The 26,101-nt window shown below is 39.9% G+C and overlaps 1 protein-coding gene across 2 annotated transcripts in view; it reads left to right on the top strand.

Moving 5' to 3' along the window:
* The window catches only part of LOC145356532 (cullin-1), a 119,279-nt gene that overhangs the window by 54,949 nt on the left and 38,229 nt on the right, over positions 1-26,101 (top strand). For both annotated transcript variants that reach the window (XM_080209294.1, XM_080209284.1), the window contains exons 3-8: positions 9,735-9,909; positions 16,070-16,237; positions 22,223-22,273; positions 23,750-23,840; positions 23,993-24,156; positions 24,515-24,677. In XM_080209294.1, coding sequence (XP_080065420.1) covers positions 9,735-9,909; positions 16,070-16,237; positions 22,223-22,273; positions 23,750-23,840; positions 23,993-24,156; positions 24,515-24,677 — 812 coding nt within the window. The remainder of the gene's footprint in view (positions 1-9,734; positions 9,910-16,069; positions 16,238-22,222; positions 22,274-23,749; positions 23,841-23,992; positions 24,157-24,514; positions 24,678-26,101) is intronic.

Below are 26,101 nucleotides of genomic sequence, written 5' to 3'. Positions count from 1 at the left end.
AAGGTGCAAGGGGCTGATGCATAGAGACAATGGCTTGTGCACGAATAGTGAATGGACTGTGTCTAAGTCCGGAAAAGTGTTTGGAAAGTTGTTTAAACAGTTATTTGCAGAGTGTTTCCTTCCATGATTAAAGCAATTTGGAGCCTAAAGGATAATCAGCATTTCCATCTGAATACAAGGCATTTGGTTTCTGTTGCCATGGAGTTGAGCTTTGAGATGAGAAGAGTTTGTAAAATACCCCTGAAAACACTTAATAGGTTAGTTTGTTCTGGTCTGAGAGAGGGAGAGAACAACTGGAGGCTAAAAGCCAATATGGTTCACCATGCATGAATGTGAATGGGAGTTGGCACTCTGGACAGACAAAAATTGTGAGGAATTAAAATGAGACTGGAAGATTTGCCTAGCTTTAGCTGAACTTTCCAAGGAAACTTGCATTGTGAAAGAGTTTGGGAGTTGAAAGTAAAAGATCAGCCACAGCAACGTGGTTGACTGTTAAATGCCCTTGGGGATGGGCAATAAATGCTGGCCCAGCCAGTGACACTCTCATCCATGAACAAATTGAAAAAAAAAGTAAACATCTGGGAGCCAAGAAACATTTTGGCCTGATTCTTGGGAGAATTGAATGCCTGTTTAAAAGGCAGTGTAAAGTATACCTGTGAAGTGTACTTTTTCAGTTGTGCCAAAAGTAAAAAGCTCTGATCTGTGCTTTAAAGTATTTTTTGTAGGCAGCTTATAATGTTTAGTCGATAGTGTTTTTAATCTGGTGTTACAGTAAGTTTTGGAAAAGCAATATCATGTGTTATACTTCTAGCCATCAAATGGACGTTCAAATTTTAAAAAAAATCAGTGTCTACGTGTATTGTAACCCAACATTGGATCTTACTTTTAATTGGTTTGTGTTGAGGTTTATAGATCTCTATCTTGCATATGTCATACACGTCAGCATGAAGTGCATTTTCCTCCGCCTTCTCTGACTATTGTTTGTTCTTCATAATGTAAGTTCTTCTTAGCACTTCAGTTTGGATGTTTGTGATTGAGTTTACATACCCCTCAATATATAATTATTTGTACAGCACAAGAACAACTGTTCAATGCTAGTGTTTTGACCGCTTATTCAGTGTTTTTAATGGTTTGTTGTGAAATTGTATCATTTGAGGTAAGATAAATATCGCCTATTAGTGGAACTTTTAAACGTTGACTTCAGGCTGTATTAAGTGTTGCAGAGTTTAAACATCAATTGATTGGTCATCCAGTTTTCATGTGTTTTTCTAATCGAGTTTTGTCATGTTATGTCACTGTTTTTGAGAGATTTGACAGACCATATATCCTCTTGTGCTAATTACTAATGGAAGCATAAACCAAGTCCAAGGAATATAAGCCCTCCTTGAGTTTGTTACAAATTTGCGTCTGCTATAGGTATTAATTCTGACTTATTGATAGTTTATTGCTTTATTAAACTAGCTAGTCTATTTTCTTATGGAATATGACACACTTGCATCCACTAGAACAATAGCAGTATCCAGGATATATAGAGAAATAAGTGGAGGAAAGGTTTAAAATCAAGGTAAAAATGTGAAAAGTTCAAAAAGTAGAAAATTGGGTTTAGGTGGAATTGTAGTTATTCTGGCTAATTACAAACCAGCTAATTTAATATCCGTGGTGAGTCTTAACTAAGTAAGTATAAAAGATATTTATATCTAAATATCTTTGTTTGGATATCAAGTATTGAAGTAGGATTCTATAATATATTATGGACACAGTGTAGCTGCTGGCTGGACCAATGTTTATTGCCTATCCCTAATTAACCTTGAACTGAGTGGCTTACTCAACTATTTAAGTCAATCACTGCTATGTGATGTGGAGTCACATGCAGGCCATACCAAGTGAGGATGGGTGGTATCCTTCCCTAAAGCACATTAGCAAACCTGATGGGGCTTTTTTCAAATGGTTATGAATGGTTTCATGGTCATTGTGAGACTTTTAATTCCAAATTTTTATTGAATTCAAATTTCACCATGTGCCATGGTGAGATTTGAACCCAGGTCCCCAGAACATTGCCCTGAGTGTCTGGATTTCTAGTCCAGTGACAATGTGACTATGCTACCACTACCTCCCCGTTCTGTATATCTGAGTAGTAGTTGAGGGGGTTGAGCTATGAGGAGAGGCTGAATAAATTAGGCTTGTACTCATTAAGAGTTTAGAAGAATGAGGGGAGATCTCATTGAGACATATAAGATGATGAATGGGATGGATAGGATAGAGGTGGAGAGACTCTTCCCGCTCAGAAAGGACAGTAGGACTAGGGGGCACAGCCTCAAGATAAAGGGGGGGCGGTTTAGAACGGAGTGAATCTCTGGGTTTCTCTGCCCGTTGAAGTGGTGGAGGCTACCTCGCTAAATATTTTTAAGACGCGGGTTGATGGGTTTTTGATAAGTGAGGGGATTAAGGATTATGGGGAGAGGGCGGGAATGTGAAACTGAGCCACAACAGATCAGCCATGATCTTATTGAATGGTGGGGCAGGCTCGAAGGGCTAGATGGCCTACTCCTGCTCCTATTTCTTATATTCTTATGTTCTTATTATGGTGCCTCAGGAGACTCAGGCTCTCATGACCGATTTGTTCTAATTTTCAGCCTGTGAGCACAAATCCTCTCTCCCAGTGACATAGGTCAGCACAGACTGGCTATGGCTGTAAATGTGCCTGTCATTGGCATGCTCTGCCACTCTGTCCCTTGGCAAGCTGTGTTGCTTCTTTTTCTTACAGGAGTAGAGGAGTGAATGGTTGTAATGGTTTGTTTGGAGAAGAGGGAAGAAAATGAGTTCTGGAGATAACAGTGAGGCATGGGTGCAAGAAGATAATTCGCTGAGGGTACTGGTTGACTGTTGAAATGAAGATGTGACATGTTTAGAGAGAGGAGAGTGAATGGGGTGATGAGATATATTCACCTGTGGATTGCTGTGCAGGAGAACGGTGGACAAATCAGTGTTGGGCTTTGCACCTGAAAGTACTTTGTGTTAGCAACTTGTTAATCACTCCTGAGGTCTGATATCACCTTGATGCACTATTTCCAAGTTGGAGGGGCTGCTCACTTATTTGGTCATTTCCATCAACACGCTTGTCCTCCTCCTTCCATGCTTGGGTAAGTTTTCTTCATTGAAGCCTCTTGAAACCTGCAGTGGGAACTTCAGATGAGTGAGATCTCCTGGGTGTGGGAAATCTTCCCAAGCCATCTTTTCAGCCCTGTGGTTGCTGCAGCATCAAAGTCCAAGTGCTGGTGGGTGTTTCTTACCAGAGCTATGGTCCATTTCAGTTGGAAATCTTTTTGACTAAATGTGTCATTATAGTACTCCCCAACTTGGTTTGAAAGCCCAGAGCTGGGATAATTGTTTTGTGCTAGTAAAGGGCAGTTACTGGGTATGCTGTTTGCAGTGTGGCTTGAGATCTCAAAAATGGTTCTGCTGCTCTAGCATGGACTAAAATTGTAAGACTCCACTTAATGTCAGCATGGATTAATATAAGCGGTGAGATGCTTTATAAGTATCAAATGAATGAGTTAGTTATTTCTTGAATGGTCAGATATTGCTCATTAATTGAACATTGTGTGGGATCTATTATGGGCTGGGGCGGGGGTTACAAGAAGATGCCCATTCTTAATTTCAATCACTTCGTGTCTACGTCCTGTATCTCTAATTCTGTGTGGCTAGAGTAATTACTATTTTTATGTGAGACTCTCAAAACAAATCTGGTGTGGGCCCTCTACTTCGAATCTTAGAATAGTTACAGCACAGAAGCAGGTCATTTTGGTTCATGCTGGCTCTCCGCAAGAGCAATTTAATTATTTCCCTCTGTGGCCCTCACCTTTTAGTTACTTAATTTCTTTCTGAAAACCACTGTCCCTTCAGGAAATGCATTCCAGATCATCATAGCTCAGTCAAGTTTTTCCTCATGCCTCCTTTGGTTCATCTGCTAGTTACTTTTAAATCTGTGTCCTTTTTGCTGGTGGAGGTTTTTCTGTCTACTTTGTCCACACTAGTCAGGATTTTGAATATATTAATTAAATCTTCCTCTTTTTAATCCCAGCCTCTCCAGTCAATCCTTATAACTCAAGTCCCTTATACCCAGAACTATTCTTGTAAATCTTTTCTGCACTTATCCAAAGCCTTCTTGTCCTTCTGAAAGTATGCCCTGTATTAGACAGAACGCTCCAGTTGCGGCTGAACCAGTGTTTTATAAAGGTGATTTTTAACTTCCAGGTTTTGAACTCTAATCTTTGTTCACAAAACTCAGAATCCCCTTTTAATTACTTTCTCAACCTACCCTGCCACGTTTAACAATCTGTGCACATTTGTCCCACAGGTCATTCGTTTCCTGCACTTGCTTTATAAACTTTTTAGTTTATATTGCCTTTCGTTATTCTCTTACCAAACTGTTTCACTTCTTAGTTTCCTGCATTATTTTTCATCTGCAATGTGTCTCCATTCCACCAGCTGTCTATGTCCTCTTGAAGTCTTGTCATAATCATTATTTCCTATATTTCCAAGTTCAATTAAAGAACTTGATATAAATTTAAAATTCAACATTTCTAAATACGTTCAGAGCTTTTGATATTTCAGTCATCAACTAATGCAGAATAAAACTTTGAACATTTGCCACACAAAGGTCAGGTAAACGTTATCATGTGACAATGTCTGTGATACCCGAAAACAAGTCTTTTGTAGTGAAAAAGAAAGCATGAACGAAAAATTAAACTCTAGTACTTCCACTTTTTAAAGCTGTTTTGAAATATGCTGATCAGGGAATCATCACTCCTAACAATCTTTCAGCTGTATTCTGGCAGCCTTCCTAGTATTTCTCATCTTTGTGAGGGAGGTAGGTTTGTCTTTATAACCACCACTTGTCTTTTGGGTGGCTTGTCTAGTTTTATGTGGGACTTATTCGGGGGTAGGGGGGCTCATGTTATTGAAATGTAACAAAGATTACAGTGATTTGGGGGAAAACTGACAGCACAGGTCAAGAACAGGCAAATGATTTGATGGTCCTGAAACATGAGAATTGAAATTTTTCACTCACCCATACTTCACTCAAACTGGCCCATAAATTTTACGTTGTTTTCATTTTAAGAACTCTCAATTTTTTTTGAATATTCTGACTCAATTAACCCTCCTGAGCTTTTGTCTAACTTCGTTAAACTAAATTTTCACTAATCTTGTCATTTCCATATGTTATCTGGGATGGCATGGTGGCACAGTGGTTAGCAGTGCTGCCTCACAGCGCCAAGAACCCCTGGTTCAATTTGGCCTTGGGTCACTGTCTGTGTGGATTTTGCACCTTCTCCCCATGTGTGCTGAACCTTCAAGAAAGTCAAACATCACAAACTTCTCGTGCACAGCAATGGTCAATCTTCCACATATATATCATAGGAACGTATGCTTCAAATTGTAACAAGTCTGGTATGTGAATCAAAGTACAGAGAATGATGTGACATGGTAAAGATCAAAACGTATAACATGTTTCAATCCTCAATACTGCAAATTTTCAATTTCAGATTTAATAGAAAAATGTATGTAATTAACCGATTTCATGACTCAGATGAGCACTTTTTTTAATGTGTGGAAACTGCACACTGCAAGGTTTTTCATGGCCATTTCAGGTTAAGCCCTTTTTCACAATAGAAATGGACTGAGCAAGTATTTTAATAAAAACAAAAGGGCAAGGTGAGAAAAAGCAATCAATAAAGTGACTCTACCATGCAATAGAGAGCAGCAAGAAAGTTCAAAATCAAATATTTAAAAAATAGTATTATGACAGTGACGAGAACAGCTAAGAGAAGTTGATAAAGAAAATGTCAATGCAGAAGGCCTGCAACAGAAAAACTGATGTAAAACAAAACAGAGGATTTCTTCACCCTAAGCTCTCTAGTGCACATCTGGAAGCCCAGTATCTCCATCTTATGACACCTGTTTTATAGGTCAGAAAACAAAAAGCCAAAGGCATGGAACTCAAAGCATACCCCTGGACGCAGAAATGGGAAAATCCAGCCAACACATTTGGCTATCCCAGAAAGAGTAAACATAAAAAGGTCAATGCCAGTGTCTGTTTTGTTAACATTTTGTCTAATTTCAGACCTGCAGATTTCCCCTTTCTGGATTTCTCTCTTTTTTTAGTACCAACATTTTCCTTTCCTTGGTTGACTGGAATGAACAATTTACCAATATTTTCTATTTTTTTCCCTGCTCATTATTTCCTGATTTTATTCATTTCATTCTATTTTGTTATTCAGTTCCAAAAGAAGATTCAAACCAAAATGTTCATTATCTCCATAAAGGTTGTCTAATCTGCTGTGAATTTCCAGCATTGCAACCTTTTGAGATTTTCTCGGCAAAGTACAACTCTATTACACTTCCTTGGTTTGTCTAAATGCAAATCTAGCTCAGATAAATAACATGGAAAAGAAAACAGATATTCACTACACGTCTGGACAGTGCAATGGACGCAATAAACATAGATCTCAGCTTTTTAAGAGGATTAGTACAGATAGTTGCATGCATGAGTAATAAGATTATAAAACAAGAGCAGCGTTAAGTCACTTGGTCCATCAAGTCTGTTCCCCCATTCAAACATGATTGATATTTTTCTCATCCCCATTCTCCTGCCTTTTTCCTTATAATCCCTGATCCCCTTAATAATCAAGAACCTATCTCTGTCTTAAAGACACTCAATGACCTGACCTCCACAGCCTTCTGTGGTAAAGAGTTCCACAGATTCACTACTCTCTGGCTGAAGAAATTCCTCCTCATCTCTGTTTTAAAGGATCATCCCTTTAGCCTGAGGTTGTGCACTCTGGTTCTAGCTTTTCCTACTAGTGGAAACATCTCTCCAATCTATCCAGGCCTGACAGTATCCTGTAAGTTTCAATAAGATCCCCCCTCTCGTCCTTCCTAAACTTAAACAAATACAGACCCAGAGTCCTCAACTGTTCCTCATACGACAAGCTCTTCATTCCAGGGATCATTCTTGTGAACCTCCTAAGGCCCCACTCCAAGGTCACCACATCCTTCCTTAGATATGGGGCCTAAAACTGCTCACAGTACTCCAAATAGAGTCTGACCAGAGCCTTATATAGCTCTTGTTTTCTAGCCCTGTCGACATGAATGCTAACACTGCACTTGCCTTCCCATCCGGACTGAACCTGCACGTTAACCGTAAGAGAATCTTGAACAATGACTCCCAAGTCCCTTTGTATTTCTGATTTCCTAAGCATTTTCCCATTTAGAAAACAGCCTGTACTTCCATTCCTCTTTCCAAAGTGCATAGCTTCACACTTTTCTACATTGTATACTATCTGCCATTTCTTTGCCCACTCTCCTAACCTGTCCAAGTCCTTCTGCAGTCCCGCTTCCTCAGTACTACCTGTCCCTCTACATATCTTTGTATGACCTGCAAACTTAGCAGATATTTCTATAAGATCCCAAAAAGCTATTCACACAACATAAGTGAACCTACCCTCTTGAAGCTATTAAAGAATGCTTCAAGGATTGTATGAATTGGGCGGCACGGTAGCACAGTGGTTAGCACTGCTGCTTCACAGCTCCACGGACCTGGGTTTGATTCCTGACTTGGGCCACTCTGTGGAGTTTGTGCATTCTTCCTGTGTCTGCATGGGTTTCCTCTGGGTGCTCTGGTTTCCTCCCACAGTCCAAAGATGTGTGGGTTAGGTTAATTGGTCATGCTAAATTGCCCCTTAGTGTCCCTGGATGCATAGGTTAGAGGGATTAGCAGGTTAAATGTAGGGGTATGGGGATAGGGCCAGGGTGGAATTGTGTTCGGTGCAGACTTGATGGGCCGAATGGCCTCTTTCTGCACTCTAGGATTTCTATGATTCTATGAATCTTTCACCTAATCCATTGGCTAATGAATGACAAGGTGCAGATTTCATACACACAATACCATTTTCTCTGAGATAATCCTCAGCCTCTTGTGAAATAAACTAAACCATTATCACCAATCTGTTCTGGTTTACCAAATCTTGCAAAGATTGTGTTAAGCTTTTCAACAGTTTGTTCAGTTGCAGTAGATCCCATGATAACCTCTGGCCACTGAGCGTGCATCAATTATGACGAAGAACAAGTCACCCTCAAATGGACCAACAAAATCTACACGCGGTTGTTGTCATGACATTTTAGGGCACTCTGAAGAATGTAAAGCAGACAATGCTTGTGCATGAATAAGAAATACACAAGATTGACACTGTCCCACTTCCTCAATCTGAGCACCCTGAGACAGCCACCAGATTTTTTAAAATGTCAATTTTTAATAAAAAAGATCTTTTGAGTAATGATCATAGAATCCCTACAGCACAGAAAGAGGCCATTTGGTCCATCGAGTCTGCACTGACCACAATCCCCCCCCCTCCCCCCAGGCCCTACCTGCATATCCCTACATATTTACCCACTAATCTCTCTAACCATTGCATCTCAGGACACTAAGGGCAATTTTAGCATGGCCAATTAACCTAACCCGCACATCTTTGGACTGTGGGAGGAAACTGGAGCACCCGGAGGAAACCCACGCAGACACGAGGAGAATGTGCAAACTCCACACAGACGGTGACCCAAGCCGGGAATCGAACCCAGGTCCCTGGAGCTGTGAAGCAGCAGTGCTAACCACTCTGCTACCATGCAACCCAAGAACGTATGATGGTAACCAATGATCGAAATTCAGCAGTTACATTCACTGGTAAATATGCTTGTGAAAGAGCGATCTTGCTGAATTTGAAGATGTGTTAGCTGGGTTAAGGAAGCAGATAACGTTGGATTTATGGTCGTCCTAAAATCACCACAAATATAAACTGCTCTATCTGCGTTCGTGATGGGTAAGATGCGGGTAGCCCAACACTGCAAGTGGTTCAAACACACATGTTTAACAAGTCACACTAATTCTTCTTCGACCCTGAGATGAATTGAATTGTACCTTTTGTGACTTAAACTCAAGTCCGCAACAGTAGTTTAGAAATTACTTTACGTGCTTAATGTACAAATACGTACAAATAATCTGGCAAAGTTAATCTGATATAAAATTTAGTATATCTATTTAAATAATGGTCAACATATATATGGTGCTGAACTTTTTGTAAGTTAATTGGTTAATTACATATAATGAATTTTATATTAAATTGAAGTTTGAAATATTACAGTGCTGATTGAAACATGAAAAGTTTGTAACACGATTAGCATTTTACCCAATCTTTGTACTTTGATTTAGTATCTTTGAAATCATCTTGTACAGTCACCTGTACTCTTTCCTGTTATATTTCTTTAGGTTTGTTGGATGCTTTAATGATGTCCTTGCATTTGATAGCGAACAATATCTTGAAGGTTTTAATAGTTTCCCAGATTTACTGTTAATATTTTGATTTGCTGGTTTAAGATCTTTGGAAATTATTTTGGCTATATTTAGCAGTTGTTTAGTGATGTAGGAATACTGTGATCTGTTATTTGATCTGAATGTAACAGATGTAAGTGAAAGGATCTAATATTTACATATTCTTGTAAGGCAAATTCCTTGAATGTATGTTTAGTATAAGATCATTAATAAAATATTGATAAAGCAGCTGTATACAGCTATGTTGTGGGGGGCAGGGTGGTTTGATGATCAATCTTGGCTGGTTGAAGTTCTATCTTTTCTTGAGATATAGCCAGTTCTCTTGTTCTACTGCCCTTAACTTTTATTGCAGTCACGTTTATAACTATTGTACCAGTGTCCACCAGTCAAATCAAGCGCGAGGAGGAGGAACAGCTGCTGCCAAAAAACAGAAGGGCCAAACCCCTGGAGGAGCCCAGTTTGTAGGGCTGGAACTCTACAAACGTCTAAAAGAGTTTCTGAAAAATTATTTGACAAATCTTCTTAAGGTAAGACTTCTATTTTCTGTGTAAATCCATTTTAAAAGAAAAGTTCATGCAGTTAATTTGTAATTATCACTATCTTTTTCTTAACACACAGGCAATATTTAAAATGTTCAAAACCATATGTTTAAATTGAAGCACAGATTTGCAGACGGTGTAGGGGGGCTCATTGATATTTTTATAATCAAGGGTCCTCCAACTTTTTGGAAGTTCTTACTGACTGTGAGGCTGTCGTTGCATGCACGTTCTTTTGTAACGATACAGCAATTAAAAAGAACATCAACAGCAGTTTGTATAACACTTTTAACATAATCAAACATCCCAAGGATGTAAAAAGCAAACCTTGACAATGAATTAAATAAGGTGATACTAGTTCACGTGGCCAAATGTTTGGTCACAGTGGTAGGTTTTAAGGAGGAGAAACCTAGAGCTTTCATTGAAGGCATGACTATAATGCTGATATGCTTAAAAACAGGGATACTCAATAGGCCAGAATGAGAAGCACAAATATCTCAGGTAATCGGACTGAAGATTACAGCAAGGCGTGCTGAGTCATGAGGAATTTGAAAACAAAAATTGGAATTTTAAAATTGGCATGTCCCAAAGTAGGTCAGTGCCTTCTGTTCTTTAAGTTCAGCTCATAACTACTGCTTCCATTTTAATCATTCAGCAGTTATTTATTCTGCTATTATCACTTCCACTTTTGCTAGATACACCTTTTTGTTTCTTGTCCAATTATTATCTCCTTTTCCCACTTAATCACTAAGGAAGGAATTTGTACAACGAAGGTGCACTAATTGATGCCTGAGATAAGGGAATTTTCCTATGACGAAACAAGCAAATTGGGCTTATATTCTCTGGATTTAAGATTGAGAGGTGATCTCTATCATTGGATAAGCTGAAATCTCTTCTCAATATTGAGAAGACTAGTGCCTACAGGGTGATGGCTACATGAGAGTTGGTGTGAGTAATTGCAGAAGCAACAAGAGTTTTAGGCAGTAGAATGTGGGGAGTCTGGCTAGAAGCACATTTAGAATAGTCGAGTCTTGAATTGACAGTGGCACAGATTAGGGTTTCAGTGGGACATGAACTGAAGCTCCTATCTTCCCAATATTGAGAAGAGATGTCAAAACTTGCCATAATGAGATTGAACTCTTACCCTCTGGGCTGGTACTCGAGTTCCTTAACCACTGTACAAAAATATCCGTGCATTTAATTTGCCGCATATTTTGCAGAATAACAAACTAGATTTTCTTGAAGGTGTTTACAGTGCATTAAATCCCTTGACAATTAAATAACTAGGTTATCCAGTTGTGGATTTAACTTTTTATTGTTGCTTGTTGTGCTTATCTTTTTCTTAGGCATGTTCAGCTTGATCTCTTCAATGTATAAAAACAACCCTTTCATCCCATGCATTTTGTAATTGAGGATAGACTCAAAAAACTTTTGAAAAAAGGAACAAGACCTCTTGGTCAATAAAAAAATGTTGTCAAAGTTTTTCATCTCCTGCTTATTGTGACAGACACAAGAATGCCAAATTTCAAAGGGAACAATAATTTATACTGCATGAGAAAGGGGTGCTGATTGGTTGGGATCTGTCAAAGGAACTTTTACAGGGAGTTATTGATCCCCTTGCTTTTTTTTGGTTCAAAGAAGATTTAGTCTTGTAAAATGAGCAAATTGCATGGGCCCTTGTGCTGAAGCTGAAATAGAGTGCATCAGAGCTGTCCTGTGGGGTGATGACTACCCCGACCAGGTCATTGCTCACTGCTGGATACGCTCCCACATGTCTAAGGTTACCACTTTTAGACTTGAAATCTGCCCAATTTACCTCAAATTACCCTGGAAGGGAAATGTATGAACAAAATCTGTGCAACATGTGAAGATAGCCATTTCACACTGTGACTATGCAGTGACAACCACTTACAGGATGGTGCTGTCAAGGCAAAAATATGTTCTGCCTACTACACAAAGTGTACAATATGGCACATGAATGTCAGTGTTGGTGCAGGCATGTTGGCTGTTTGTCCAACGACTGGTGGATTGTATCAAAGTGTGTCACTTCAGCTGACTGTATTCGACCATACTGTGCTTGCAAAACTCAAAACATAATTTGTAATGCTAGCTGTGATTCTGTGGTTGGGCAGCAGTTATTAAGTGATCCAGATTATGCTAAGAAGTGCACTGATACCAATTTAAGATCCTCAGTTGGGCTTGCTTGTAGCTCTGTTACTTGCTAGAAGCTACATATGTTCATTCATTTGCAGGAATCTGTTCTCTGCAGGCAAAAGACGTTGCACCTTTTTGAATAAACAAAAGCACAGAGGACGATAGCTTTCTGGTTTGTTTGCCATGGCAACGTCTCAACCAACAGGACTTGCCAATCAATCAGCACCCTCTTTTATCATTCAGTATAGATTGTTGTTCCCTTTGAAATGTGTTTATCCTGATGAATGTAAGACATGTTTTGACAGCATGTCCCTTTTTCTCGTTGTCTTTGTCCCAACTGATATTTTGTGCAGACGTCTTGATACTTTTATCCTGCATTCTGTGTCCTAACTTTATAATCCTATTGAATGTTTCACTTAAATATGTGTATTTACACTTTCAGGAAATTGTGTATTTGGACTTCTAGAGCTCTGTTTAACATGCACCAAGTGTATATTCCATTCCTTGTCTTTGTCTTTGATTCTGTGACTATATCTTGACAGCACAGAATCCTGCAGTGCAGAAAAGGCCCTTTGGCCCATTTGAGTCTGCACTGATGCATTAAAGGCCCTGACCTGCCCACCTAACCCCACTTGCTAGCACTTAGCCCATAGGCTTGAAAGTTATGGTATGCCAGGTACTCATCCAGGTACTTGTTAAAAGGATGTGAGGCATCCTGCCTTCACCCATCCACCCAAGCAGTGCATTCCAGACTGTCACCACTCTGAGTGAAAATGTTTTTCCTTTAATCCTCCCTAAGTCTCCCACCCCTCATATTACTCACTCTCAATCCATATTAAGTTAGATCTACAACCTGTTGGCATATTCCACTACCTGTGTATTTCCTCAGTATATCAGGAGTAAAATTGGATCCAACACTGCATATAATCAGTTGCCTTTGGCATTTTGTTTAATGAAAGGTATGTGCTTTGTGTGGGAAGGATCATGCAATGAAGAGAGCTCTGAATCTATCCCAAGCTTTCAATTAATCATTTGAGGTGAAACAGGTCTAGTTGGGCTAGTGGGTATTAAAAATTGCACCCAAAGAAAAGAAGGAAGCTCTGGTTTCCTGGTCACCGTTACTTAATCATTATACGACTAACAGACGATGGCTACAGCATTTGCCACTACAAATGATTACATATTTCAAAAGTAATTGTTTAATTATTCAAGATAATATGATGTTGAGGGCTATATAAATACAAATAATATTTAGTGCAAAGGACAGGTACAAGATTGTGAATTGCAGTAACTTGCACAGATGTTAACCTGCCAATTTTGAAATAAAAACAAAATGCTGCAAAATCTCAAGTCTCGCAGTTCTGTGGGAAGGGAAACAGAGTTAAGTACATTGAGAGTTGAAATGTTAACTCTTATTTTCACAAATGTTGCTGTTGAATTTTTCCAGTATCTGCAGTATTTTGTTTATATTGTAATAATATTGAAATATGGAAAAAACCACAGTTCAGTCTTGGAAAAAGTAGATTTTTCTTCATCTGATTTTGACAAAATTTGGTATGAAAGGAGTAAAAAGCAGTGACACCATCTCATTCGTGGTGACCGTCTCTTTGGTCAGCACCTTGATGTAAGCTTATTATGCTTTTCGTTTTCTGGAAAAGAATATTGACTCTCTCTGTTTGGCATAATGGCCATGCCATAGTATTCAGTATACCTGGAGCACTTCCAGAGGCATGATATCATCTTTGCAAGATTGACATCTTGTCATGAGTTATTGAATAGAATAAATGGCCTCACCATTATTTATATTTGCACCTTACTGCAAAGTCTGTGGGGCCCTCAGAAAAATGTACTTTGCCTCAGCCTTGATCTTTTCCATCTATGACCAAACTACGCTCTTTGGACATAAGGACTAGGAGCAGGAGTAGGCCATCTAGCCCCTCGAGCCTGCCCCGCCATCCAATAAAATCATGGCTGATGTGAAGTGGATCAGTTCCACTTGCCTGCCTGCTCCCCATAACCCTTAATTCCCTTATCGATCAGAAATCTATCTACCCGTGAGTTAAACATATTCAACAAGGTAGCCTCCACCACTTCAATGGGCAGAAAATTCCAGAGATTCACTACCCTCTGAGAGAAGGGGTTCCTCCTCAACTCTGTTCTAAACTGCCCCCCCACTTATTTTGAGGCTGTGCCCTCTAGTTCTGTTTTCCTTTCTAAGTGGAAAGAATCTCTCTACCGCTCCCTATCTAGTCCCTTCATTATCTTATATGTCTCTGTAGGATTCCCCCTCAGCCTTCTAAACCCCAATGAGTACAGGCCCAATCTACTCAATCTCTCCTCATAAGCTAACCCCCTCATCTCCAGTATCAACCTGGTGAACCTTCTCTTTACTCCCTCCAAGGCCAATATATCCTTTTGCAAATAAGGGGACCAAAATTGCACACAGTACTCCAGTTGTGGCCTCACCAGTGCCTTGTACAGTTGCAGCAAGACCTTCTTGCTTTTATATTCTATCCCCCTCGCTACAAAGGCCAACATTCCATTCGCTGCCTTGATCACCTGCAGACTGAGTTTTTGCGATTCGTGCACAAGGACCCCCAGGTCCCTCTGCACAGTAGCATGCTGTAACTTTTCACCATTTAAGTTATATTCTATCCTACTATTATTTCTTCCAAGTGGATAACCTCATATTTTGCCAACGTTATACTCCATCTGCCAGGCCCTTGCCCACTCACTCAGCCTATCCAAATCTCTCAGCAGACTTTCCTCGTCCTCCACGCAGTTTGCTTTTCCACTCATCTTTGTGTCATCAGCAAACTTTGTGACCCTACGCTCAGCCTTCTCCTCCAAATCGTCTATGTATGTGGTAAACAGTTGAGGCCCCAGCACTGATCCCTGCGACAAGCGTCTAGTCATCAACTGCCAGCCAGAAAAGCACCCATTGATTCCAACTCTCTGCTTCCTATTAGACAGCAAATCCTCAATCCACGCTAACACTTTGTCCCCAACTCCGTGTACCCTAACCTTCTGCAGCAAACTTTTGTGAGGCACCTTATCGAATGCCTTCTGGAAATCTAAAAACACCACATCTGTTGGTTCCCCTCTATCTACCACACTAGTCACATCTTCATAAAAATCCAGTAAATTCGTCAAACACGACTTTCCCTTCATGAATCCAAGCTGCGTCTGCTTGATCGAACCGTTCTTTTCCAGGTGTCCTGCTATTTCTTCTTTAATGATGGATTCTAGCATTTTCCCAACTACGGATGTTAAGCTAACTGGCCTGTAGTTACCCACCTTTTGTCTACTACCTTTTTTAAACAGCGGCACAACGGTAGCACCACTTCCTACTGGTCACAGTACCCGAGTTTTATTACACAAGTGCTTATTCTGTATATTGTTATCTAATTGCATGGATAATGATGAAAAACATTGAATTTTAATCAATATTTGCTAAAATGAAGTTGTTTTAGATTACTTTTCATTCTAAGTGTTAGGAAAAGTGCTCTAGTATTTCAGATGGAATGTGACTTTTCCCTGTTGTAATGTAGTTTATGTAAGTATTTTTAATTATCATTTGAGTAAGGTGGCAGACATAGTTTTCTGCTGGTTGCAGCAATGTAATGTAACTGGGCGGCATGGTAGCGCAGTGGTTAGCACTGCTGCTTCACAGTGCCATGGACCCGGGTTCGATTCCCAGCTTGGGTCACTGTCTGTGTGAAGTTTGCACGTTCTCCAGGTGCACCAGTTTACTCCCGCATTCTGAAAGACGTGCTGGTTAGGTGCATTGACCCAAACAGACACTGGACTGTGGTGACTAGGGGAATTTCACAGTAACTTCATTGCAGTGTTAATGTAAGCCTTACTTGTGACCAGTAAATAAACTTGACCAGCTAATTTGTAAATAAAAATCCCTTGGATCAATTTGTAAATTTTACCAGCACTCTGATCCCTGTGACAAATTGATTATAAAATAGCAAATATTTTTCTCCTATAGGATGGTGAAGATTTGATGGATGAGAGTGTATTGAAATTTTATACCCAGCAATGGGAAGATTACAGGTTTTCTAGTAAGGTATTGAATGGAATCTGCGCCTACCTCAATCGACACTGGGTCCGTCGTGAATGTGATGAAGGACGTAAAGGAATTTACGAAATATATTCGGTAAGAAACTTCTTGTTTCACTTTTGAGTGCATTTATTGTTGCTAAACAGGTTGTATTGTTTTTGTCCATTGTCATAGGTATTAAAATAAGTAGTCAGGATATATTAATGGCATTGCCTCTGTAGATAGTACTGAACGTAATATTACTTTGTTGAACATTGAGAATATACTGTAGTCTTGCACTTCCTTTTCCTCCAGAAATCTCAAAGTACAGTTTACCCCTGTTTTATGTTAAACTTTTCCTAAATTATCTTGGAAGCTCCCTAATACACATAAACTTGATTACACCAACACGAATCAAAAATCTTCAATGTCCCCGAATTTTTAGCTTTCTGCTTCTGAATTTAGTTTTCTGCTTCAAACTGTTCTGAGACCTTCACACTTTTCTAATGTGCACTGGCTTAAAAAATCATTCTACTTAGATTCTGAGATCGCAATTCAGCTGGAGCAAACTCACCCAGTGTAAAAAGAAGCCACTTAATACAAAGGTGACAACTCCTGGTTTTTATCCACAGAACTCTGCTCAGAACCAAACCCCTTCATAAGGGGTTAAGTTCATAAAGTTCATTAAGTTCATAAAGCAACCAAACAGAGGGCGGTGAACTTGAACCACCTCACAGCTAATGAGCATGGTGCAAAGGAACCCTTTTGCAACATACTGTTATTTTCTTGCCCCACTATGCACTAATATAGTTTGTCCCTTGAAATCTAAGCCCCCTCCTATTGTGAATGACCTCTGCTATTCCCCTCTCTTGTCAGGGAGCATTTTATGGTACATCATGCCACCATTTCTCCCTCCACCTGCCTGATCTAAGTAATGTATATAGAATGAGAGGTTTGCAGCATGGAACCAGGCCCTTTGGCCCAACTTGACCATGCTGCCCCCTTTTTAAAAAAATCACTAAGCTAGTCCCAATTGCCTGCATTTGGCCAAAATCCTCCATACTCATAGTCCTGTAGCTGTCTAAACACATTTTTAAAAGACAAAATTGTACCTGCCCCTACTACTACCTCTGGCAGCTTGTTCCAGACACATGTAACCCTACGTGTGAAAAAATTGCCTCTCTGCTCTCTCACCTTTAAACCTATGCCCTCTAGTTTTAGACTCCCCTATCTTTGGGAAAAGATATTGACTATCTAGCTGATCTATGCCCCTCATTATTTTCTAGACCTCTATAAGATAACCCCTAAGCCTCCTACACTCCAGAGAAAAAAAACTCCAGTCTGTACAGCCTCTCCTTACAACTCAAACCATCAAGTCCCAGTAGCATCCTAATAAATCTTTTCTGCATTGGGTCCACATCAGCAGCATGAAAAAGATGCTTTTCTTCATACGTTTTACAAGTGCTAAGTATTAAAGCAGTTATATGTTTTAATGTAACTGTCAAGTCAAGTTGACCAAAGAAGTCAGTGTTCAAATATAATGGCATAAATCTATTTCCCCTTTGCAGAAACAAGTGAGATTGATATTTAGCTATAATGGCAGGATTCCTGCTTGCTGGTGTGGAGATTTGGCGTTGGACTGGAGTGGGCACAGTAAGAAGTCTCACAACACCAGGTTAAAGTCCTAACAGGTTTATTTATCAGATGAATGGACACCTCTTGATAATCACCAGGCAGGAATGTTCCCTTCCTGTCAGAACATTTTAGCAGTTGAGGGCATTCGGCCTCCAATCTTTGAATAAGTGTTCTCCAAGGCGGCCTTCAAGACATGCGACAATGCAGAATCACCGAGCAGGAACTGATAGCCAAGTTCCGCACATGAGCGTGGCCTCAACCAGGATCTTGGGTTTATGTCACACTATCTGCAGCCCCCATGACTTGCCTGGGCTTGCAAAATCTTACTAACTGTCCTTGCTTGAGACAATTTCACACCTCTTTAACCTGTGCTTAACCCTCTCTCCACTCACATTGTCTGTACCTGTAAAGACGTGATTACTTGTTAAGACTCACTTTCCAACCATTTTCTTGCAATTGAGTCTATGGGTATATGTGCTCGGTTTGTGAACCCAACTCTTCACTCACCTGAGGAAGGAGCAGTGCTCTGAAAACTTGTGCTACCAAATAAACCTGTTGAGACTTCTTACTGGAATTTCTATGGAACCCCCAGGCATAAGCAACAAAATGGGTGGGAATCTTAACGTGACCTGATATTGCTATGGATTGTCATATTTCCTGTCATTTCCTTGAATTTCCCCACATTGATACCTGGCGATTAAGCTTTGGGGATGGGAGCCCATCTGGCTATTAATGACAACATCCAGAAAGCACTTAAGATTGTGGGAATTAAATACCTCAATAGTGGACAAGTCCGGTCCTGTCCCGTCACCCACTTATTGGGTAGTCTTCCTTGAAGATTCATGCACGTGAAACAGCACTGAATTGCAAATAGAATGGTTTCATTTTTATTGTTACAGAATATAGTGCTTTTGATTTTCTGTGCTGTTGCTCATTCTTAATGTATTGGGATGTATGCTTTACCATAAAATTCTTGTGAATTAAAGTGCATAAAATTCTTGTGAATTAAATGTGATACAGAACTTGAATGAATTGTCATTGGGTTAACCCTTGAGTTTCTTAAGTAATAGGCAATCTAAAAATTCTAGTTTCACCATCTTTTTTCATTCTGTTACTGTTTTAATCCAGAGTTGCAGTAGAGCCTTTCTTTGTTACTTTCACTGTGTCATCACAATGAAATGTGCCTGATATACATGTAAATTTTCTGCCAATTAAAACATATTGGGTCAACTGATGACCTTTTTGAAGGTAATATCGATGAGATTGTCTTATGCCACAAATAAATTTTAGATCCATCCTACGTAAGGTATATACCTACAGAACATTTAAGCAACGGGAGACTTAGATTTTTTTCCTTCTTTCGTGGAATGTGGGTGTCACTGGCTGGGCCAGCATTTATTATCAAAGAACAAAGAAAGAAGAAAGAACAACACAGCATGGGAAACAGGCCCTTCGGCCCAACAAGCTCACGCTGCCATTTTAACATTGAGTCCCCTCTCCACTCATGACACTTGTCTATGCTCATGGCATTCCACATTGAGGGAAGACTAATTGAGGGACAATTTGTTACACAAATCAGCCTAAGAGCACATCTCTGGGGTGTGGGAGGAAACTGGAACACCCGGAGAAAACCCACGCAAGCACGGGGAGAATGTGCAAATGCCCACAGACGCTGGCCCAAATCCATGTATCTGCACAGCAAACAGTGATAGTCACTGAGCTGTCGTGATGCCCAGCATCTGGTCCAGTTTAAGCGTACACTAATGACGTGAAGTACTAGGCTACTCTCAACATCCAAGAGCAGCCCTCGTACGACCCAGCGCGTGTATGCCCCTTGTTGGACAACAAGGTGGACCGAAGCACCTGTGGATTAAAAGAGTAAAACATCAATGCCATGCACATCCTTATACAAACATTCAAGGGAATCCCCAGAAGCTCAAAAGTGAAACAAGTGAGCCAGAAAATATGTTGGAAGGTCCATAGGAATCAATTGATTCCCAGGGATGTCCCAAGACTCCTGAACCTTATTTAAAACAGTCTCCTATATCCCTCCATCTCCATCTCCATCCCGCTCACGTGCCTAACTAAGTAACTCTTAAACAACTCCAACGTGCCTGCCTCCGTCACCTTGCTTGGCAGAGCATTCTGTACCCCCACTACCCTCTGTGTGAAAAACCTCCCTGTAACATCCGAATTATACCTTGCTCCCCTCACCCTCAGCCCATAGCCCCTTGTAATGTGTGTTTCCAATCTAGAAAAAAGCTTACCACTGTTTACTCTATCTATACCCTTCATAATTTTATATATCTCTATTAGATCTCCCCTCAGTCTCTGTCTTTCTAGGGAAAACAGCCCCAATTTGCCCAATCTTTCCTCATAACCCAGTCCTTCCATACCAGGCAGCATCCTGGTAAACCTCCTCTGCACTCTCTCCAGGGTCTCTGCGTCTTTCTGGTAGTAAGGCGACCAGAGCTGGACGCAGTACTCCAAATGCACCCAACCAACGTTCTATACAACTGCAACATTAGACTCCAGCTCTTGTACTCTATACCCCTTCCTGTAAAGGCTAAATACCATAAGCTTTCTTTACAACCTTCTCCACCTGTACTGCCACCTTCAAAGACTTGTGCACTTGCACCCCCAGGTCCCTCTGCGTTTCTATACTCTTTATAGGTCTACCCTTTATCATGTAACTCCCCCCTACATTATTTCTCCCAAAATGCATCACTTCACATTTATCAGGATTAATTCCATCTGCCATTTATCTGCCCAATATACCAGCCTATCTATATCCTGTTGTTTTGCCTGACACTGCTCCTCACTGTCTGCCAGTCCAGCCATCTTGGTGTCATCTGCAAACTTGCTGATCACACCAAGTACTCATTTATGTATATTACAAATAGAAGAGGTCCCAGTACTGAGCCCTGAGGCACACCACTAGTGACAGACCTCCAGCTAGAAAAGGACCCTTTCACTACTACTGTCTCCTATTACCAAGCCAGTTATCAATCCATCTAGATACCTGTCCTTGTATTCCATGAGCCTTACCCTTTTCAACCAACCTACCATGAGGGACTTTGTCAAATGCCTTACTGAAATCCATATAGACGACATCAACGGCTCGTCCTTCATCGACCGTTTTTGTCACCCCCTCAAAAAATTCTACCAGATTCGTAAGGCAAGACTTCCCCTTAACAAAGCCATGCTGCGTATCCCTAATCAGATCGCAACGCTCTAAATGTGCATACATCCTATCCCTAAGAATCCTCTCCAACAACTTCCCTACCACTGACATCAAACTCACCGGCCTGTAATTACCAGGGTTATCCCTGCTACCCTTTTTAAACAGTGGTACCACGTTCGCTATCCTCCAGTCCTCTGAGACCTCACCTGTGTCCAAAGAAGAGACAAAGATTTGCGTCAGAGGCCCAGCAATTTCATCTCTCGCCTCCCTAAGCAGCCTAGGATAAATGCCATCAGGTCCCAGAGATTTATCAGTTTTAATGCTACCTAAAAGCCCTAACACTTCCTCCCTCATAATGATAGTTCCTTCAACTGGCTCACAGCTCCCTCCAAGACAGTACCAGACATCAAGCCCCTCCTTCGTGAATTAGTTGTTTAATTGTCTACCACTGTTCATGATTGGATGTCGCAGAATGGAAGAGCTTGGATCTGCTCTGTTGAGCCATTTAGTTCTGTCTTCTGCATGCTGCTTTTGCTGTTTGGCAGGCAATTAGTTCTGTGTTGTATCACAGATTGACACCTCATTTTTAGGTATGCCTGGTTATGTCCCTCCATGTCCTCCTCCCTCTTCATTGGATCAGTCTTCGTTGCTACGTTAATTTGTCATTAGAATTTTACATCATACAGGAGACCAGCTGACTTATCGTACCTATATTTTACTTGTTTCCAGTCACCAGGGCTTTTCTCATAAACCTCTTGAGATTCAATTTTTCAGATATCTTTTAAAAGCCAGTATGCTTCTGCTACCCATTTGGTTAGACATTTCATGTCCTAACAATCCTCTCCATTTAAAAAAAACTTTTACCCTCATGTTTGTGTTAATTTTTGAACATTCTCTCATTATGATCTTGCAACCAATGAAAGTAAAGAAATTCTAAGACATGTTGAAAACTGTAAGATTTAACTTTAACTTAAACCTTTGATCTAATGGAAAACATATCAATCCTCATAACTAAAACCTTTATTCCTGGCGTTAGAGTGAATCTCTTTTTAAACCTAATTTCAATTTTCAGTATCTTAAGGCTACAGTTTGGTGTGAAAACTTTTTTTAAAAAAACATCCTTTAAAATTTCACATTGTTCAGAAAAACTCCAGTCCTCAGTAGATCATTGTTTTTTATTTTTGGATATTTTCAGGTTTTTTTTATCATTAGGTGACCATGATTAATTAAGTCATTTATTTGTAATTGACATTTACTTTAAACCTTTTCTTTATTTCTTACAGCTTGCTTTGGTGACATGGCGAGATTGCTTGTTTAGACCATTAAATAAACAGGCAAGTATTTTTCCATGATTTTATTTTCAAGTTGTGCAATTATTACATATTCGTTATTTTGTCTGAGCTTTTTATCAGGGTGTGTCTTAAATGTAAATTAGAAATGAGACTGCAGCTTTTGCTTAACACTGATTTGTCAGCACTTTACAACCATAAAAATCTTTATTCTGACACTGCTTTTGCTGCAAAATTGCTGGACCTTTGTTAACATGGTGGGTATATTGAGAACATGGAATGGGTAGGCCATTTATTCCCTGAGTCTTTCTACCATTTAATGACAACATGGCTGATCTGTGACTCAAATCCAATATTTGTCATTTTTCTAATCCCTCATACCTTAGACTCCACTTCCAAAAACACACTTTAAAAATCTTTGTTCACAATAATGCTTTCCATTAGCAGTTTGCATTCCAAATCCAGTCCATGTTTTCTAGGTGACCCTCTTAAACAGAGCTTGTGCATCACTTTGAATAGTTGGTCCAGTCCAGGATTTGTACTAGCCGCTTTAGAATTTCTTTGTCTTGACTGCTATACAAACTGTTCACAATTGCTGTAATTCTCAATTCCCAGAATGTATTCTGGCTTCACATGTTTGATTTACCTTTTTGAAGTCTGCTATCCTACTTTAAATCTGCTTATTGCAATTGCATCTATAACTCCAAGCTCTTTTAAAATGTTCTTTGACTTCTTTGAAAAATAACTTGGCCTCTGTTCTCTTAACTCCAATCATCTTAGACATTCTTTCTGTCCAAATTCCCTGGTTATCTGCACTGTAGCTCGTTTCTTAGGAAGCTTACGTTTTCCAACTCCCATGGCCTGTCTAACTTCTCCTGGCAGAATTGACACAATCACTTCCCCAATGTCTTTCTCCAACATCCAGCTAACACATTAAACTTGAATTTTTTTTCCCTTAAAAAGACCACTTGTTAAGTAAAACCCACATGCCTTTTATTTTATTCTTCTCATCATAATCCTCTCTAAGCACAATAGGAAGACAGTTGAAATTTAACCAACCCTCATGCATAAAAGCATTTTTGCCAAGCATGAATCCAGCTTCCAGGCACAGAAACTTTGAATTAAACAGTTAAAACTATATATGTTTTATCAAACAAGTATAAATCTCTTAAAATTACCTTTTTGTTATCCAAATATAAATTCAACGTGTGTGGAATATTCCTATGTACGAGACAGCTTATATTCTTTAGTTGCTGGATCTCAATTGGGGAAGTTGGCTTGAAAAGGATAGCTAAAGATACTCTGACTGAGTTTGTTTTTGTTTCAAATTTTTGTCTGCCAACTTCAGTCCTAACCACCATGCCAAGTTTCTTACTGGTGCTGGTTAGATGCATTCTTACTGTCTGCATGTGTATGGATGAAGTTAATTCTAAGCAATTACAGCTTATAAGAGAGCAATAAATATTTAATGTATGTATTATTGGTATTGGGTAACCAAAATACCTTTTTTCCTCCTGTCAGGTTACAAATGCAGTTTTGAAGCTAATTGAAAAGGAGAGAAATGGTGAAACAATCAACACCAGATTGATTAGCGGTGTGGTTCAGTCATATGGTAATTTTGAAGTTCTTATGCTTCCATAAATGTAATGCTTCCTTCAATGTAATGCTCTGATATTTGTGGTAAGTTGTGTCAGCAGAACCTTCTACTACATGAAAACTTACCACGCTGGATGTTTTTTTTCGTTGCTTTTACTTTATTCACAGTGGAACTTGGGCTGAATGAAGATGATGCTTTTGCAAAGGGACCCACATTAACAGTGTATAAAGAATCATTTGAGTCACAATTTTTGGCTGACACGGAGAGATTTTACACAAGGGAAAGCACTGAATTTCTGCAGCAAAACCCTGTAACAGAATACATGAAAAAGGTAAGCAACTGCAGTTTGCATAAGTTGAAAGTATATGGAATCTGTAGTTACTGATTTGATCTGTTTTTGGAAGCCCTTCTACTTTGTTATTTTCCTAGCCTCGCATTTTTATTTACATAAATTTGGGTATGGGGGAGAGACAGTTATGCTGTGTTGCACATCATCCTCCCTCTCTCTCTCTCATCCTTCTCGCTTTCCTTTATCTGCACGCTTTTCCTCCATTATACTGTCACCCCCAGAATATTGCTCTTGCCACTCCCCATATTCCTCTATGTACGACCAGAGGTATTTTTGTCAGCTGACTGAGCCTTTTGAATTAAAAGCATTTTTGAGGATGATAGTAAATTTTGTTTTGCAGGCGGAAGCTCGGCTGCTGGAAGAACAACGCCGCGTACAGGTTTATCTTCATGAAAGTACACAAGATGAGCTGGCTCGTAAATGTGAACAAGTACTTATTGAAAAACATCTAGAAATTTTTCATACGGAGTTTCAGAACTTATTAGATGCTGATAAAAATGAAGGTGAGGCTCTTGCTTATTTGTATAACTGAATGGAACACTGCTTGTCTTTGCCCAGTATCTAAAGTTTATTTATTAGTCACAAGTCAGTTTAAGTTAACACTGCAATGAAGTTAATGTGAAAATCTCCTCGTCCACAATCCGGCACCTGTTCAGGTGCACTTGAGGGAGAATTTAGCATCTCCAATGCAAGAAACCAGCACGTCTTTCGGACTGTGGGAAGAAGTTGGTGCACCTGGAGGAAATCTTGTAACACAGTATTACGGAGCCCATTTCTGTGGCACGTGGTAATCACTGACAGCAGTGGCTGAGTCACGTCTTGGAATTTTTGCTAGTATAAATGCAAAATGCTTTTGCTAACACATGGTATAGGTAGCATGGAGCCTGGTTCTACAAAATGTTGTACTTAAGGAATTTGATGAAAAAACAAGGAGGGAATGGAAGATGATGGGAGTCCAGAATCTGTGTTGTCTGGTATCAGGATTAAAGACATATCCTCGGATTGAAGAGGAACTTGCTAATTAATGTTGGGAGAAGAAGGGCCACATTCAAATCCATTCAGAAGCCTAATGACAGCAGGAAAGAGGCTGTTCCTGAGTCGGTTGATACATGACCTCAGACTTTTGTATCTTTTTCCCAACGGAAGATGATGGAAGAGAGAATGTCTGGGGTGCATGGGGTCCTTAATTATGCTGGCTGCTTTGCTGAGGCAACAAAGTGTGGACAGTCAGTAGATAGGAGACTGGTTTGCGTGATGGATTGGGCTACATTCATGACCTTTTGTAGTTGTGTCTTGGTCACAGCAAGAGACATACCAAGCTGTGATACAACCAGAAAGAATGCTTTTTATAGTGCATCTGTAAAAGTTGGACAAGGGAAGTGAATGGATTATTACTAAGTTTGCAGATGACACAATAATAGATAGCAAACTAAGTGGTGAGGATGATGGAGTCTATATCGGGGTTGAAAGTGGAGAAAGACAGCAGAAAGTTGCAGAGGGATATTTGAGTCAACATGAATAAATGACAGAACATAGAACATTACAGTGCAGTACAGGCCCTTCGGCCCTCGATGTTATGCCGACCAGTGGAACCAATCTAATGACCCTCTAACCTAAACTATTCCAATGTTATCCATATGCCTATCCACTGACCATTTGAACGCCCTTAAGGTTGGCTGCAGGCAGGGCATTCCACGACCTTACTACCCTCTGAGTAAAGAACCTACCTCTGACATCCGTCCTATAATTACCACCCCTTAATTTAAAGCTAATAAGGTAGCATGCGAATTCAAAAGGTAATACGAAAGGCAAATGGGATGTTGGCCATTATTTCAAAGGGAATGGAGTATAAAAATAGGGAAGCCTTGCTAAAACTATGCACTAGTTAGACCACACCTGAGAACAGTTTTGGTTCCTTTATCGAAAG

The sequence above is a fragment of the Carcharhinus amblyrhynchos genome, chromosome 2, assembly GCF_965287045.1.
Source record: "Carcharhinus amblyrhynchos chromosome 2, sCarAmb.v2.hapA, whole genome shotgun sequence".
NCBI lineage: Eukaryota > Metazoa > Chordata > Chondrichthyes > Carcharhiniformes > Carcharhinidae > Carcharhinus > Carcharhinus amblyrhynchos.
The sequence above is the reverse complement of the archived record's forward strand: the minus strand, read 5'-3'. Positions and strand labels throughout refer to the sequence as shown.